The sequence below is a fragment of the Ornithorhynchus anatinus genome, chromosome X3, assembly GCF_004115215.2.
Source record: "Ornithorhynchus anatinus isolate Pmale09 chromosome X3, mOrnAna1.pri.v4, whole genome shotgun sequence".
Taxonomy (NCBI): Eukaryota; Metazoa; Chordata; class Mammalia; order Monotremata; family Ornithorhynchidae; genus Ornithorhynchus; species Ornithorhynchus anatinus.
This window is the reverse complement of record NC_041751.1, coordinates 21,150,364-21,165,244: the sequence shown is the minus strand read 5'-3', so window position 1 is coordinate 21,165,244 and position 14,881 is coordinate 21,150,364. Positions and strand designations below refer to the sequence as shown.

The 14,881-nt window shown below is 46.7% G+C and overlaps 1 protein-coding gene and 1 non-coding gene across 4 annotated transcripts in view; both read left to right on the top strand.

Annotated features, from left to right (window-relative positions):
• F13A1 (coagulation factor XIII A chain) overlaps positions 1 to 9,302 on the top strand; it is a 144,801-nt gene extending 135,499 nt beyond the window's left edge. For all 3 annotated transcript variants that reach the window (XM_029054049.2, XM_029054051.2, XM_029054050.2), the window contains exon 15: positions 7,234 to 9,302. In XM_029054049.2, the coding sequence (XP_028909882.1) occupies positions 7,234 to 7,387 (154 nt within the window). In that variant the 3' untranslated portion in view covers positions 7,388 to 9,302. The remainder of the gene's footprint in view (positions 1 to 7,233) is intronic.
• A 2,321-nt stretch (positions 9,303 to 11,623) lies between these two features.
• Positions 11,624 to 11,761, top strand: LOC114807739. The gene has a single exon (XR_003755814.1). It is a non-coding gene; the product is annotated as a small nucleolar RNA SNORA7 (small nucleolar RNA).
• Positions 11,762 to 14,881: the final 3,120 nt, after the last annotated feature.

Here is a 14,881-nt window from a genome sequence, read left to right as displayed (position 1 = left end):
GGGGCAAGGGCATGGACTGCTTTAAAGCCAATGGTGAGGAGTTTTTGTTTGACACAGAGGTGGATAGGGAACCACTGGAGATTTTTGAGGAGTGGGGCGACATCTCCTGAACATTTCCATAGAAAGATGATCCAGGCAGCGGAGTGAGGTATGGACTGGAGTGAGGAGAGACAGGAATTGGGAGGTCAGCAAGGAGACTGATGCAGTAATTTAGGCAGGATAGGACGAGTGATTATACAACTAATTCTATCACAATGACTACTATAACAACAACTCCTACTGTGACCTCTAAGTAATAGAAGGGAGCTCCAGGGCAGGGCCAGACTGGACCTGGGTTCTAATCCCAGCTCTGCCACATGTCTGCAGTAGTCATCCTGGGCCAGTCACTTAACTTCTCTGTACCTCAGCTCCCTCATCTGTAAAATTTCATAAAAGCATGAGCCCCATGTGAGATAGGGACTGTGTCCATCCTGATTAACTTGTTTCTACCCAGCACATAGTAACTGCTGAACAAGTACCATAATTATTGTTAAGAGCTTGAGACACGGCCCCGAGAGCAGCCCTAGAAGGGGAATGTGGAAATCAAGGAGCCGCTCTGTGCCGGTAGCCCCGGGATCCCAGATTGTTCCACATAGCCCTGGAGAGCAGAAAGGCGGCCCTGGCTGGGGCTTTCCAGTGGGGCCTAGGAGAGGGTGGGTTACTGCGAGTCCAGTGGTGGTCATTCCAGGCAAGGCTGGGGTGTTTTCTGCCCATATCCTTGTGTCATTATCAATCAATCTTTCAATCAATAAATACCATTCATCCATTCATTCATTCAATCCTATTTATTAAGCACTCCTTCTTGAGTGTTTTCTGTGGGCAGAGCCCTGTACTACCACTGTCTGCCAGATCTCCTGCCCCATGGCAGCTGGTCTCAGTGGCATATAGAGGGCATGGGAAAACCCTGGGCATAGACTCTGGGCATAGATTGACCTGGTTCAAAGCACCCAGTCTCTCCTCCTGCACTAAGCCGCTCACCAAGGGAGAAGCCGTGCCGGAGTCTACTGGAGCTGGAGTGAACTCAGTGCCTGCAGGCTCCCTTGGCCAGTGGAGTGGCCAGGCCCCGCTCCACCGTCTTGGCCAAGAGGACCAACCACCATCCTTTCTGCAGAGTAAAGCCCTGCAAGGGTCTCCACCAGTCCAGCAGTCCTGGGGAATGCAACCTTAAGATTGCTTTAGGCCAGTACCGAGGCAAACCCAAGCGGATTGGGAGCCCCTCTGTCCTAGGTCTAGAGCGGATATTCATCTGGGTTCCAGCTGGCCTGATTCTGAAATAGTCCTGGAAACTTTTATGTCCTCTTTTTATCATTTTAGCACCTAGCCTCCCTCTGCCAAAGCTCCCACAGCCAGGTTCTGCTGCTGATCCCATGGCAGGGGTCAAATGGCCCTGGGAGGGGAACACCAAGAGCCTGGAAGTGAATCAGAGGGTTGAGGGTCCTCAGAAAAATGCTCTAGGAGCCTGGCCAATTAATCAATCAATCAGTCATAGTTACTGAAAGCTTATTGTGTGCAGAGCACTGTACTAAGCACTTGAGAGAGTACAATATAGCAGAGTTGGTAGCCATAATCCCTGCCCACAATGAGCTTACAGTCTAGAAGGAAAGACAAACATTAAAATAAAGAAATAAATCACAAATATGGCCATAAGCGCTGTGGGGCTGAGAGAGAGGCACATAAAAGGTGCAAATTAAAGTGCCAGGGCAACGCAGAAAGACATGGGAAAAGAGAAAATGAGGGCTTAGTCGTGGAAGGCCTGTTGGAGATATGCTTTCGATACGGCTTTAAAGGTGGGGATAGTGAGTGTCTGTCAGATATGAAGAGGGAGAGCGTTCCAGGTCAGAGACAAGGGGTCGGCAGGGAGGTAGACGAGATCGAGATACAGTAAATAGATTGGCAAACCAGTGTGGGCTGGGTTGTAGTAGGAAATCTGGCAGGTAAAGTAGGAGGGGGCCAGGTGATTGAGTGCTCTAAAAATCTATGCTAAGGAGTTTCTTTTTGATGCGGAGGTGGATAAGTGACAACTGGAGCTTCTTGAGGAGTCAGGAAAAGTGGACTGAACAGTTTTCTAGAAAAATGATCCGGCTAGCAGAGTAAGGTATGGACTAGAGTGGAGAGAGACAGGGGGCAGAGAGGTCCACAAGGACATTCAGCGGGCAGGGGCATCAGAAAGGAGGCTGATGCAGTGATCAAGGCAGGATAAGATTTGTGCTTGGATTAATTTGGCAGCAGTTTGAATGGAGAGGAAAGGGTCAGTGTCTTCTCCCTGCCCTCTCCCCAGTCCCTTGAGGAGATGCAGTGCGGAGCAAGTCAGAGCAGCTTCCCTGGCTGTTTGTTCCCAAATGAAAAAGCTCCTGCCAGCCTCTCAATATTACTACTGCTACCGATAATATCTATGGTATTTTTCAAGTGCTTATGATAGGCAAGCACTGTACTAAGCATTGGGATAGATACAAGATTGCCTGGTTGGACACAGCCACTTTCCCACATGGGGCTCACAGTCCTTTCCATTTCCCTTCCCCCACCCGCCCCCAGGCACCCCCAGGCTGTTGGCGTTAGGTCACAGAGGTACCCTCCTCCTACAGCTTCCCCTTCCCTCCTCCACTCCCTCCCACTCAGACACCAAGTAGCTGCAGGGCTGAATCTCCAGGAATAGACAGGCGGAGAAGCACCTCTGCCTGTACTTTGACACGGGTCGCTGTTTTATATCTGTCTGGATGGGTAAATAAATGCACATTGGTGTTTACGGTTGATATCTTAATAAGTAGTGTTTTTTATGCTTATTCTTAGTGCTGTTGCTGTTGCTCTTACTATGTTTTCTTGAGTGACTGGGAGCTGAAGTACTCTAAATTTGGATTATTGGCAAGGAAAAAAAAACATTTAAGTAAAACATGAGGGATTGCCAAAGGGGTGTCCTGAATTCTCTAGAGCTGTCAGTGGCCATCAGTGGCCATCATTGGCCACACTACCTGGCGCCCACAGCGTAATGCCAGAGGGAAGGAGGGAGGCTAAGTGCCCGGCTAAATGTTTTTCTCTGTTTTGGCATTGTCTACCCTTTCCTTCCCTGCTGAGTGTTCCTGTTTCTGCAGCTCCTGCTGCCGCAGTGTCAGCAGCCAGATCCATTTAAAGGGGCCATGCCTTGTTTAACAATACCAATCCTTAGCACAAGCACATTTTGGAAAACGTTGCATTTCAGGTCCCACGGTTTTTCAAATGAGTTAAGCCTGAGCCCAGAGAGAGTCTGGCCAGGCCAGGTCAGGCTCTGAAAATCCAGCCTGGAGAAAGACCATATTTACCGAGTTTAACGTGACCTAGTTCCCACTGACACTAAATGGAGGAGATTCACACTTCTGGGACTGTATAAGGTTGGGGTGCTTTCTACTACCTCCCTTCTTCCCATTAGTCTTTCCACTTCCTGCTGCTATGAACAGAAATCCATGTTCCTCCCAAAGACTTCCTTTTGGCTCTTGCTGCTCACACCACAAGACCCTTTATTTCCCTCCATTAATGGGAATTGCGGCAATGTGGGTCCTCACCTCTGGAGCCACACTGCTGGCTGTTTGGGCTGTGGAGGGGGGGGGAACCTATTTCATTTCCAGCCCTGAAAAGATGACTCCATTCTGAGGTGCCTGGAAGGCAAGCACTGGCAGGAGCAATCGAAGAGGAGAATAAAGGTCATGCTATGAGTCTCCTCAGAGAGGTTCCAAGCTCTGACTTATGGTTTTCTCAGCTCTGCAGTGTGAACTTGTGCATATAATAGGGAAAAAAAGTCTCTTTAAAAGACTCAGGATTCGTCTTGTAGCAAGTAGATTATCTTCCCCCTTCCTGCCCCCCAGGAATACTCTGAAAATAAAAGAGTTTAGCTTGGGGGCTGTGTGGGAGGGACTGTCTTCCAGGGGCAGCAGCTCAGATGTCAATCAGTCACGGGGAGTCAGAGTCCAGACGCCTGTGCTTGCACCCCCACCTCCCCAGCTCCCCGGGGGTCCTTCTCCAGGCTGCCCTCTGTTAGTGGGATGGGTCGCTCAGGGCGGCTGGTCTCTGAGTGATCAGGAGAGAATGACCAATCCTCTCTCCAAGAACACACGCACAGTCGATGGAAACACCACATGTTGTTTAGGCTGGCATAAGTCACGGCCAGCAGATTCCACTGGAAATTTTGCCCGAACAACCAAGCGGTCAAGATAGATCCCCACCTTTGATCATAGATGGCTGCCCAAGTCACCCGTACTCACACCTTCCTTTTGTAATTAGCCACAAGGATCTCAATCAATCAATCATGCTTACTGAGGGCTTACTGTAGGCACATTCCCTGCCCACAAGGAGTTTACAATCTATAGACTAAGCCACTTCCTGGTCCAGGTGACTGCCCTGATACAGAGAGGTGTTCTGGGGTCTGGCGCCCATCATCATACAAAGAGCAGTGACTGGACCCCAATAACTCCTGACGGGATTGAAGGGGAGGAGAAGGAGCGCTTACCAACTTAGTGTAGTGCTCTGCACACAGTAAGCGCTCAATAAATATGATTGAATGAATGAACTCTACAGTACCATTCTCTCCCAAGCGCTTAGTACAGGGCTCTGCACACAGTAAGTGCTAAATAAATACCATTGACTGATTGAGTCAGGGGGAGCGGCTGCTTTCTGTAACTCATTTACTACCTTAATGTAGCTTCTCAAAGCTTTTCCCTGACAGTTTTCTCTCTGGTCCCTTTGTATCAGGGCATTCCCAAAAGAAGTTTCTGGCCACTTAGGTCTTGCCCATGCCACTCATGATTCAACTCCTTCATGGCACTTCCACTTAAATGGGAAGCACATTAAGCCAGACTGAGTTGGACCACGGTGCCAACAAAACCGACTCCAGAGGCCCAGGTTTTGTAGATGGCTCTCCTGAACTCCTGCAGAGCTCTGCCTCTTGGGTAATGGGCCATCTCTCCACCGGCCTGCAGGGCAGCCTGGGCTTTCTCGGATTGGCAGTCAGTTCTGCTTCCAAACCAAGTCTCCAAGCTCTACTTCTGTCCCAAGCAGTGGGACTGTCGACTGTCCAGTGTGGTTCAACTGGTCTACTCCCTGATATGGAGGAAATTCAGGGCCTAGGATCGGGCAAAATCCCCCCCAGTGATGGAATCCCGTTGCCAGTGCCTGACATAACATGGCGACATAATGTGCATCTCCTCATCAGGAGTTCAGGAGAACTCTTTAGTGGCCGTCAATCCCCAAGTGATGTCTCAACAGGCAATACTGATTCCTCCAGCTGCCAGCTTGACCCTTTGGTAATCTGGTTTCTACCTTCTTACCTCCACTGAGACCACTCTCTCGAAAGTCACCAGTGAGCTCCTCCTTGCCAAATCTAATGGTCTCTAGCCTTAGCTCTTGATCTCTCTGCTACTTTCAAAGATGAGGACCACTCCCTATTCCTCCAAACACTATCAACCTCCTTTTTCCTGGTATGGCTGTCTCTCGGCAGATATCGTCTCTACTAATTATACTCCACCAAGCACTTAATACAGCTCTCTGCACACTGTGGGCATTCAATAAATACTACTGACGATTGATCGATTGATTGATTGGAAGTCCCATTTTATCCACCTGAAAGTTTCACGCTGGAAAGTCCAAAGAGAAACTTCAGCCTTTATCGGCAATTAGAAGAACAGGGTGGAAGGTTCTTTTCTTGTTTCATGCACCAAGATTCAAGTCAACCAACCTGCACCCCTAAGGAAATATTTGCTCTTTCTGTCATCTGACCACCCAAAAAGGACCGTAGTCATTTCCCATTGGTGCTGTGGCTTTGAGTGTCTAAAATGCACGGCAGGAGGCTGGGGAGATTTTTGGAAACCAAGATAATCAAATGGTTCATCTGTCTCATTTTGGCTGTTTTTTTGTTTTTGTTTCTTGGGATGGGGTCATTGTTAGTTGCTTTGTTTTATATATGAGATCCAATGAACTATTTAAAGGAAAAGTTTCTGAATTAGTCATTTTGTCTTTCATCTTAAATTTCTTGGGTAGAGTAAAGATGGAGTGTTAGACATCAGAGGGCAAACCATAGGTATTGGCAGTTTATTTTAATAATAATCCCATTTGCCTGCGTGCATTCAAAATGATAAATGGCTGCTTTATGCTGATGTCTCAGCACATTACTGGGAATCATTTGTCACAGCATCTGATCTGCAGGCAAACAAAATCATTGCAATTGGGCTCCATTTACCAATTTTAGAATGGCTCTTTTCCTCTCTAGGTCCACTAATTCATCTTTATAGGGTTGCCATCTTCTTGTGCCTGCCCCTATGCACACATCCTGCTGCCAACACCTCAAAGATGGGCATCCCTGACTCTCTCTATCACCAAAATGACAAAAGACCCCCTCCCCGGCAAAGTGGGTGGGGGGGAGTCCAAGGAGCTAGGCCTGATTACCAGATTTACCTCTTCCTCCCTCCCTTCCTTCCTTCCTTCTCACACTCTAGGAGAGTCCGTTTTCGTCTTTATAGGACAGGGGAGCGGAGACAGCAGAAGTGAGAGAAATCTGAGATATATGGGAAAGGATGAAAAAGTGTGTGTGTGTGTGTGTGTGTGTGTGTGTGTGTGTGTGTGAGAGAGAGAGAGAGAGAGAGAGAGAGAGAGAGAGAGAGAGAAAGAGAGAGAAGGGCGAGGAGAGAAGAGAAGGGAAGAGAAGGAGAAAGAAGTGGGAGATAAGAGAAAGGGAGAAAGAAAAAGAGAAGAGATGGCAGAGGAGAAAGAAAGAAGGAAAGAGAAAGGGAAGAGAAAAGGTGAGAAAAGGAGAAAGAGAGGAGGGAAATGAGAGAAGAGAGAAAGAAGGGCATGGAGAAAGAGAGAAGAATTAAGACAAAGAAGACAGAGAAGGAGAGAGCAAAGAGAAGGAGAAGAGAGGAAAGAGAAAGAGAAAGGAGAGTGAGAGGAGAGTGATTTGAACCCTTTAAGCACTTGATATTCACTCCACCCCCAGCCACACAGCACTTGTACACATATCTGTAAACTCTTCTATTTCCCTATCTGTAATTAATGTTAATATCTGTCTACCCCTATGAACCACAAACTCCATGAGGGCAGGGTTTTTTGTGTCTACTAATTTTACAGTATTTACCTTCCCAAGTGCTCAGTAGAGTGTTCTGCCCAGTGTAAGCATGCAATAAATACCATTGATTGATTCCCTTTTTTTCTTTTCTTTCTCTTTAATAACTTCAGAGAAATTCTTCCCAATTCTACACTGAAATGGGAAGAAATATGTCGACCTTGGACCCCAGGTTACCGAAAAATAATAGCAAGCCTGAATTGTGATGCCATCCGACACGTTTATGGTGAGCTGGAACTAGAGATCCAGAAGAAACCGTTTGTTTAAATACAAGAAAAGAGGGGAAGCCAGCAAAGGCTAATGCTCTGCCTTGTTGGCTACGAAATGATGATGCTAATTTGGAAGGCTAGCTCTTGCTTTATCTTGTGAGTAAATACGGGGAACCCGGTGAAGAAGCAAAGAACAAATACTGAAGGTACCAGAAAGAGTTGGGATTCTTTTTATTTACGCATACACGCAAAGCTCATTAATATGCATTTTCAGACTCAAGTACAGAGTCTGGAGGTTGGATGGACTTGGGCAGTTAGGCTGGGGAGATCTAGAAGGGTTCCAAACAAGTTAAGCTAACATTTTTTTTTTAAGATAAGAAAAAATACCATTTATTGTAACAATTGGCTTGGGTTCCTATAATAGCCTTCCTTTCTCTAACCAAAGGTATTTCTCTATAGATAATCACATTTAAAAAAAATTAAAAGATTTTATCTGCACAGGACATCTTATTGCTCAGTTGGACTCTGCAAATGTTAGCCAGGTCAGTGATTCTCTCGCAAGAATTCCCCACCTTCCCGCTTGATCCAAGTTTTTAACTCTCTACCTGCTAGTTTCTCAACTTGTGCTTTGAACTTCTAAAGCGCTCCGTGCTTTTCTATGTCATGGGCTAATAAAGAAAGGCTGAGCTGTGGTGGGGATATTTGTTTGTGTCTATTTCTTGCTCTATTCACAAGGACACACCAAATATAGATTCCTACACACCTTCTCTTTTTAACCCAGAGGTGTGTTTTTTCAAATCCTCTTTAGCTCATCCTCTGCAGTCCCCAGCTCCAATGCTGGCATGTTCTCTCGTTCTTTTCTTGACCTCAGCCTACTCGTAACACCTCTACCTTTGGAAACCACTTCAGGATTATTTTACCTTGTTCTCCTGAGAGCGACCTAGGGGGCAATCCGCTGTCCCCTGGGGAGAGAAATCTGGCCTCGTGTATTCTGGGATATGGTTCTCCCTCAGGAAATCTAGGGCAGGGCAGGCTGCCGAACCACAGGAAGATATGACATTCTGCAAATTGATTGCAGTCCCCACTCAGTAAATGTACTTCAAACTCACGTTTCACTTCAGACATCTTGGCACATCTCTCCTCCCCATTTTGTGAATATATCATGTTGTGGTGTCCGTTGCGTACTGTCTTTCTCAGGACTGGGTCCCAGCCCAATTGTTTCATCTTGGCAAAGGAAGGGAAAAGTCTTTCAAATGTCCTTATCCCCATAACAATGTCTGCCTGCCAACAATGTCGCCCTTGCCAACAAACACATTTGAGGGAAACATAATCACCTAAAAGGTCAAGGAAGCTGGCGTAATGGATACTTATCTGTGGTATTATGATTGGAGGCCTCCCTCAGTCCATGGATTTATCAGTCAAAAGCAGTATCTCGCTACTGTCCCTCCTTGACTGTCTTCTCCTCTTGAATCGACTCTCTCATCCATTCATTCATTCAGCAACCCCAACCTGGGAAATCCCCTCTTGATTGGGGAAAGGCCATAAGGTCTTTCAGGGAGAGCTGGCATTCTGGGGTGAGCTGCCTGTTTTGTTTGATAATTGGACATAAAATGGGATTGTGCCTAGCAAGGTTGGGGAAGGACTATTATTCATCCTCCACTACTGGGACCTTTGGAGGCAGATTGGTACCTCAGCGTGTGTGCCCAGGGGGAGGGTAAGAGGAAATAGAGTGTGCAGGATTTGAATGCTCTTGTGAGCAATGGAACCTGACATTCTGAGCCCGTGCGTGCTGGGGTGGGCCAGACTGGAGCAACAGCTGATCAGTGCCATAGCTTGTTTATGATTATTTCTATTTAGTAATCTTAGGTAGCTTGCTAAACTATGTATGAGACTGCTTAGCTTCCTGCATCCTTATTAACTATAATGTAAAGGAAACTTAAAATAAAGTTTTTCTGATTGCATACACCTTCAAAGATGTTAATTTTTTTTAATGGAAAATAGCACCATTTCTGAGGGCAGAGATTGTACCCTTCCAGGTGCTTTGGATGATACTCTGGACACAGAAAGCTCTCAATAAATACCATCAATTGATTGATTCCTGTCACTCTACTCTGGTCTGGCTTGTGAGTGAGCATTCTTCCATGGAGAAAACTAAAGATCACTGAGTTGAGAAGCATACTTCACCGATAAGCAGATTTCAGCAAGAGAAGAACTCTTGGTACCTATAAAAAAAATAGGTGAAATCCCCAAGTAGATTACGCATTGGATTCACTGGTTCCCTAACTCGGTCCACACCAAGTAAACACCAATCACGTTCACTGAATAAGGAAATGTACATTTTGAACACAGAAAGCATCAATGCTAGCAGAATTAATAGATCATTAATAAATATTTTCTAATCGAATCCATCTTCAACTGAGTTTTTCTTGTTCATTTCCCTGTGAGCTCTAGTTAACCACACAACGTTCTAGGCTTTTTCAGACTCTGTACACTCAGCTCTGACCAAAAGCATTGGTAAGCATCAAGGCGACCAGGTCCACAAGGGTCAGAAAGCCATCAGGGAATTGGCTTAAAGGGGGTTAAACCATTAGCTTTGACCCTAAGGCCATCCTGCCCCACTCCTTGAAAAGAGAAAGGGGCCCAAGATGGTTCCCTACAACAGATTACCACCCCTGGGAGGCTCAAGGACTCCTCTAGCATCCAGGCCCAGAGCCCCTGTGAGGTCAAGCCATCTGCCTTCACGGTCCCCAGAACATCTGAATGGGCTGTGGGTGAGGCAACCCCGGCAGCCTAGGGGATCCTCTGACTACAAGTCAGTGGCTGGAAGCCCACCGTCACTCTGAGCGCTAAGCTACTTCTTAACCTCTGAGGCCCTGCCCCTGCCATCACCCAGGCACAGAGGATCTGTTCCACTGCCATCTGGGCAGCAGCAGTGGTCGGCTATGGCCCAGGAAGCAACACAGCAATCGTGCAGCCTAGCAGGGCCCAGGCCACCTTCATAGCTCCAGGGCCTTGGTGCCCACATCCTCTCCAGAGGATACCCCACGGCTTCCTGGTCAGTTTTAGGTTGAAGTGGGCTGCACTTTCTCTTATGGAGGCTCTGGGGCTGGGAATAAGAGGAGCCTCTGATTCAGGTTCAGAGTCCGATGAAGGGGAGAGAAATGACGGCAGTCGTGGTAGCCATGATGACCGTGCTGTAGGGCGGCTGAGAACCTCTTCTTTCCTCTCTCCTTCTTTCTGTTTCTGCTTCTCCCCCTCCATCTCCTCCTCTCTCCCTCTTTCTCTTTCTGCTTCTCCCCCTCCATCTCCTCCTCTCCCTTTCCTCAATTTCTTCCTTCTCACCACTTTTGCATTCGTCCCATCTTGCCTGCTCTCTCCGTCTTTACCCCTTCTCCCACTCGTTCACTCTCTCAGTCCCCCTCAGATCCCCATCCCAACCTCCTGCCCCCTCCACATTCGGTATCAAGGTCATTTCTACGCGGTCACTGTAAAGCTACCAGGTCCAGTCAGCATACGCTCGGCCTGTTAGCCAGCGGAAACATCTGATGTTTCCCTTACATGCAAAAAGGATTCACTCTTATTTTGTTTCACCTATAACTTTTACTCCACAGCAGGATCTTTGGAATCCACTGGGGTATAGCTCTCTTCTCTTTTTTGACATAAGCAGATGAATGATTTTGGATAATGTCAACATAGCTTTCCACTTTTATTTCTTTGCTGTTTACATAAATGGATCTACCCAGATAATATTCTTTTTCCCACATGGGATTCACAGTCTGTAGCGGGGGGAAGGGGGGCAGGAAGGGTGAGCAGGTGTTTAATTCCCAATATTCTTTTTCTTTGTGTGATTTTCAATATAATACAGTCATCAGCAAAGAGGAGACGTGTCAGTTGCTCACTCTTGGTGGTTTTATTCAGAATGAGCAATTAAATAGTGGGTAATGACAGTTGATCTCTTCTGGAAGACGTATTTACATCAATTCAATTCCATTTTGATTGAGCTCATTAAAAGTAGCACTGAAGTCTCCTGGAGTCAGACGGTTTCCTGCAATCAATAAAAATATATAGCTAGTCTTCATTTTCAAAGATGATGCTACTGACAGAGTCTTATCTGTGTGTAAGTAGTTCAGATGGAGAAAAGGGAGCAGATTATTTAAGATTGTTTATGTCTAATGATTGCTTATAGATTGTTCATAAGAAAATTATTGGATCGTATTTACAAAGGTCATCAGCGTCTCCTTTTCTTAACAGCAATAGCCTTTAAGGGTTTTTTTCATGCAACTAGTGTTTGCTTCCCCTCTCCGGGTCACACCTGGAGAGTTCCCAGTACTCTACCAGTCTCGACTACAGGAGGGAGAGTCAGGCAGAGGCCTACCCATTCCATTCCTAGCTTGGCCAGTGGCTAGCGAGTGGAAGGCCATCTGCTACAAGTCAAAACTCACCAGTGCTGGGCCGCAGCAGCACGGGAGAGAGTCGAGGGTGGAGACTCAAGTTTATCGCACGGAAGGAGACAGTGGCAAACCGCTTCCATATTTTTACCAAGAAAGTGCTATGGATACACTACTAGAACAATTGCACATGGAAGTGGAGTGTCCTGGGAGAGATGTGTCCATGGCGTCGCTATGGGTCAACACGACGGCATAAGACAAGGCAAGTGTTTGCTTACTGACAGTCTGTATACTGAACCATTCCTACAAGTATGGTGGGTACAAGCTCTCCAGAAAGCTCACCAACCTCCTGAGCACAGTCTGCGAATGGGAAGAAAACCACAGGTGTCCCTCGCTGAGAACCGCTGTTCTCTATATAAGAGGAAGGGCAATCACGTCCCTTGCCATAATCATCTTTGAAGAGCTCCTGGTCTGCTGGGAAGAGTGGGAGGAGGAGAGGGAGCAGGAGGGGAAGGGGGAGATGAAAGAGGAGGAAGAGGAAGAGGATATTTGTTAAATACCAAGCATTGTATTAAGCATTGGGAAAATCAAATTCAATCAGATCAGAGTCCCTGATCCACATGGGATTCACAATCTGTGTGTGGGGGCGGGGACGGGAAGGGTGAGCAGGTATTTAATTCCCATTTTAGAGGTGAGAAAACTGAGACCCAGGGAAGTTAGGTGACTTACCTATGGTCACACAGCAGGCAACTGGTAGCGTCAGGGTTAAAACTCAGGTGGTTTTGGTGGGGGGAGGAGGCCGAGAAGGTTGGGGATGTTTTATGGTATTTGTTAAGTGCTTATTATGTGCCAGGCACTATATTGAGTCCTGGGGTAGAGACAAGCTAATCAGGTTAGACGCAATCCATGTCCCACGTGGAACTCACAGTCTTATTCCCCATTTTCCAGATGAGGTAACTGAGGCACAGAAAAGTGAAGTAACTTGCCCAAGTTCACGCAGCAAACAAGTGTTGGAACCAAGATTAAAATCCAGATCCTTCGGATCCTCAGGTCCATGCTCTCTCCACTAGACCATACAGATTCTCCAGGTCACCCAACTCCCAGTCCTGAGCTCTTTCTACTAGGGCATGCCATTACTGTAATGGTTAGCTCATCCTAACCCTTTAAGCTACATGGCACATTAAGCTACAAGTTACCATTAAGCTGTAGGAATGATTTTAAGCCAGAATAATCAAGAACCATCTAACCAACCGGCTGGTGGAAATAAAAACAAAACATTTCCTGATAGTTAATGCAGGTTTTGATCTAGAGCCATACTACTGACAAATCTTTCTCACTAGGCAGCTACAAGAGAAATAGAAAGAACAGAACTAAGACCTGTAACATGACATTCATCAGTCTCACAAAGACTTCTGATCAGTACATCTTGTTGGCCTGGGGACCATTTTTCCCAAGTTTGGCTCTCCAGAAATGTTGCTTGCCATCACAGGGACAGTCAGAGTTCTGGATCGAGGCTGTTTTGTGACAACCTTCGTGGTTAAGGCCGTGCTCTTGCATCAGCGATTTCCACTGTGATGTTCGCGGCCTTGCTCACCGACGCATTCAGAGTTGCAGGACATGGGGGCAGTCTCGCCTAGATGATGGGCTCGCAAATTTTCAGTGACTTTGGGCAAAAACAGAGGACTATTCAAGGATGATTGTGCTCTGCTTGTGCACAGTCTTCACGATAGACTGCATATTTGGCATGAGATACCTAGCACGATATACTGAGTTCATGCTCCGACCAAAGCTCCTGTTAGAGTAGTATCCATCGATGGTGTGCAGCTTAAAGCCGCCACAAAATTATGCTAGTCAAACAGGGGGCTTTCACAAAATGCCATTACTGCCGATGACATCTCAAGACATCAGCACGACCAACACAGCCTCACCAGACTGTAGGAAACCCGTGGGCTGTGATTATGTCTGCCACATATATCATATTATATCAGTCAATCCGTGGTATTTATGGAGTGCTATTATGTGCATTTGAAAGAGCTGAGTAAAACAGAGTTGGTAGACGTGTTCCCTGCCCACATGGCACAGGCCTGGGAGTCAGGTGACCTGGGTTCTAATCCCAGCTCTGCCACTTGACTGCTGTGTGAGCTTGGACAAATTACTTAACTTCTCTGTGCCTCGGTTTCCGTATATGTAAAATGGAGACTAAATACCTGTTTCCCCTCCCCCTTAGCCTGTGAGCCCCATGTGGACCAATCTGTTTATGTGCAAGAACAGTGCTTGGCACATAGAAAATGCATAAAAAATATGACCATTATTGTCATTATTGTGTGGATTTCATCCATCTCGATTCATCACTGTCTCTCCATTTTCATTTTACATTTGTCACCAGCATAAACTATCACCACTTTAAAATGCTTTGGATTCTCTTCAAGGTCCCCTTATTTTATGTTGCTATTCATAACTTCTTTTTCAGAACTTTGCAGCCTGTAAATCATCTTCTGGAATGCTCTTGGAAAACATTCTCCATTCACCATCATTTCTTCCTTCCTAGTTCAGGGCTGTAGCATTTTTAGCATCTCCACCTTGTTTCGAAAGGGAAAGCTTGAACTGGTGGGACATGGAGAAGGCTGGGATGGAGCCATGGTTTGTTCGTTCATTCATTCATTCAATTGTATTTATTGAGCACTTACTGTGTGCAGAGCACTGAACTAAGCACTTGGGAGAGTACAGTATAACAATGAACAGACACAATCCCTGTCCACCACGAGCTTACAGTCTCGGGGGGGAAACAGACGTTAATATAAAGCGTTTGCCAACTGCCTGTGGATTTACAGATGGCATGGAAAAGTGGACTAAAATCAGTCATGTCTATAAAGCCTGCAAAAATATCCAGATGGCTAAATATGGAGTCAGGAGGGCTTCTGGCTGCCCCATCCTCTCTGCCCGGCAGCTTTTGCTCCTGCCCTGCCATCTCTGCCATCTACAGCAGTGGCAGCTGGGAAGTCAGGCTTGCCAACTTCTGACTGTCATTTTTACCGACGGAGTCGGCCGCAAGTCGGGTCGGCTACTCCCAGCATGTACAGCCACCTGCCCGCTCTCCCCCGGCGAGGAGACCTGCTCACCACTGCTTTTGATCACTCGGTAAGGCTTTTGGACACTTGGTAGCT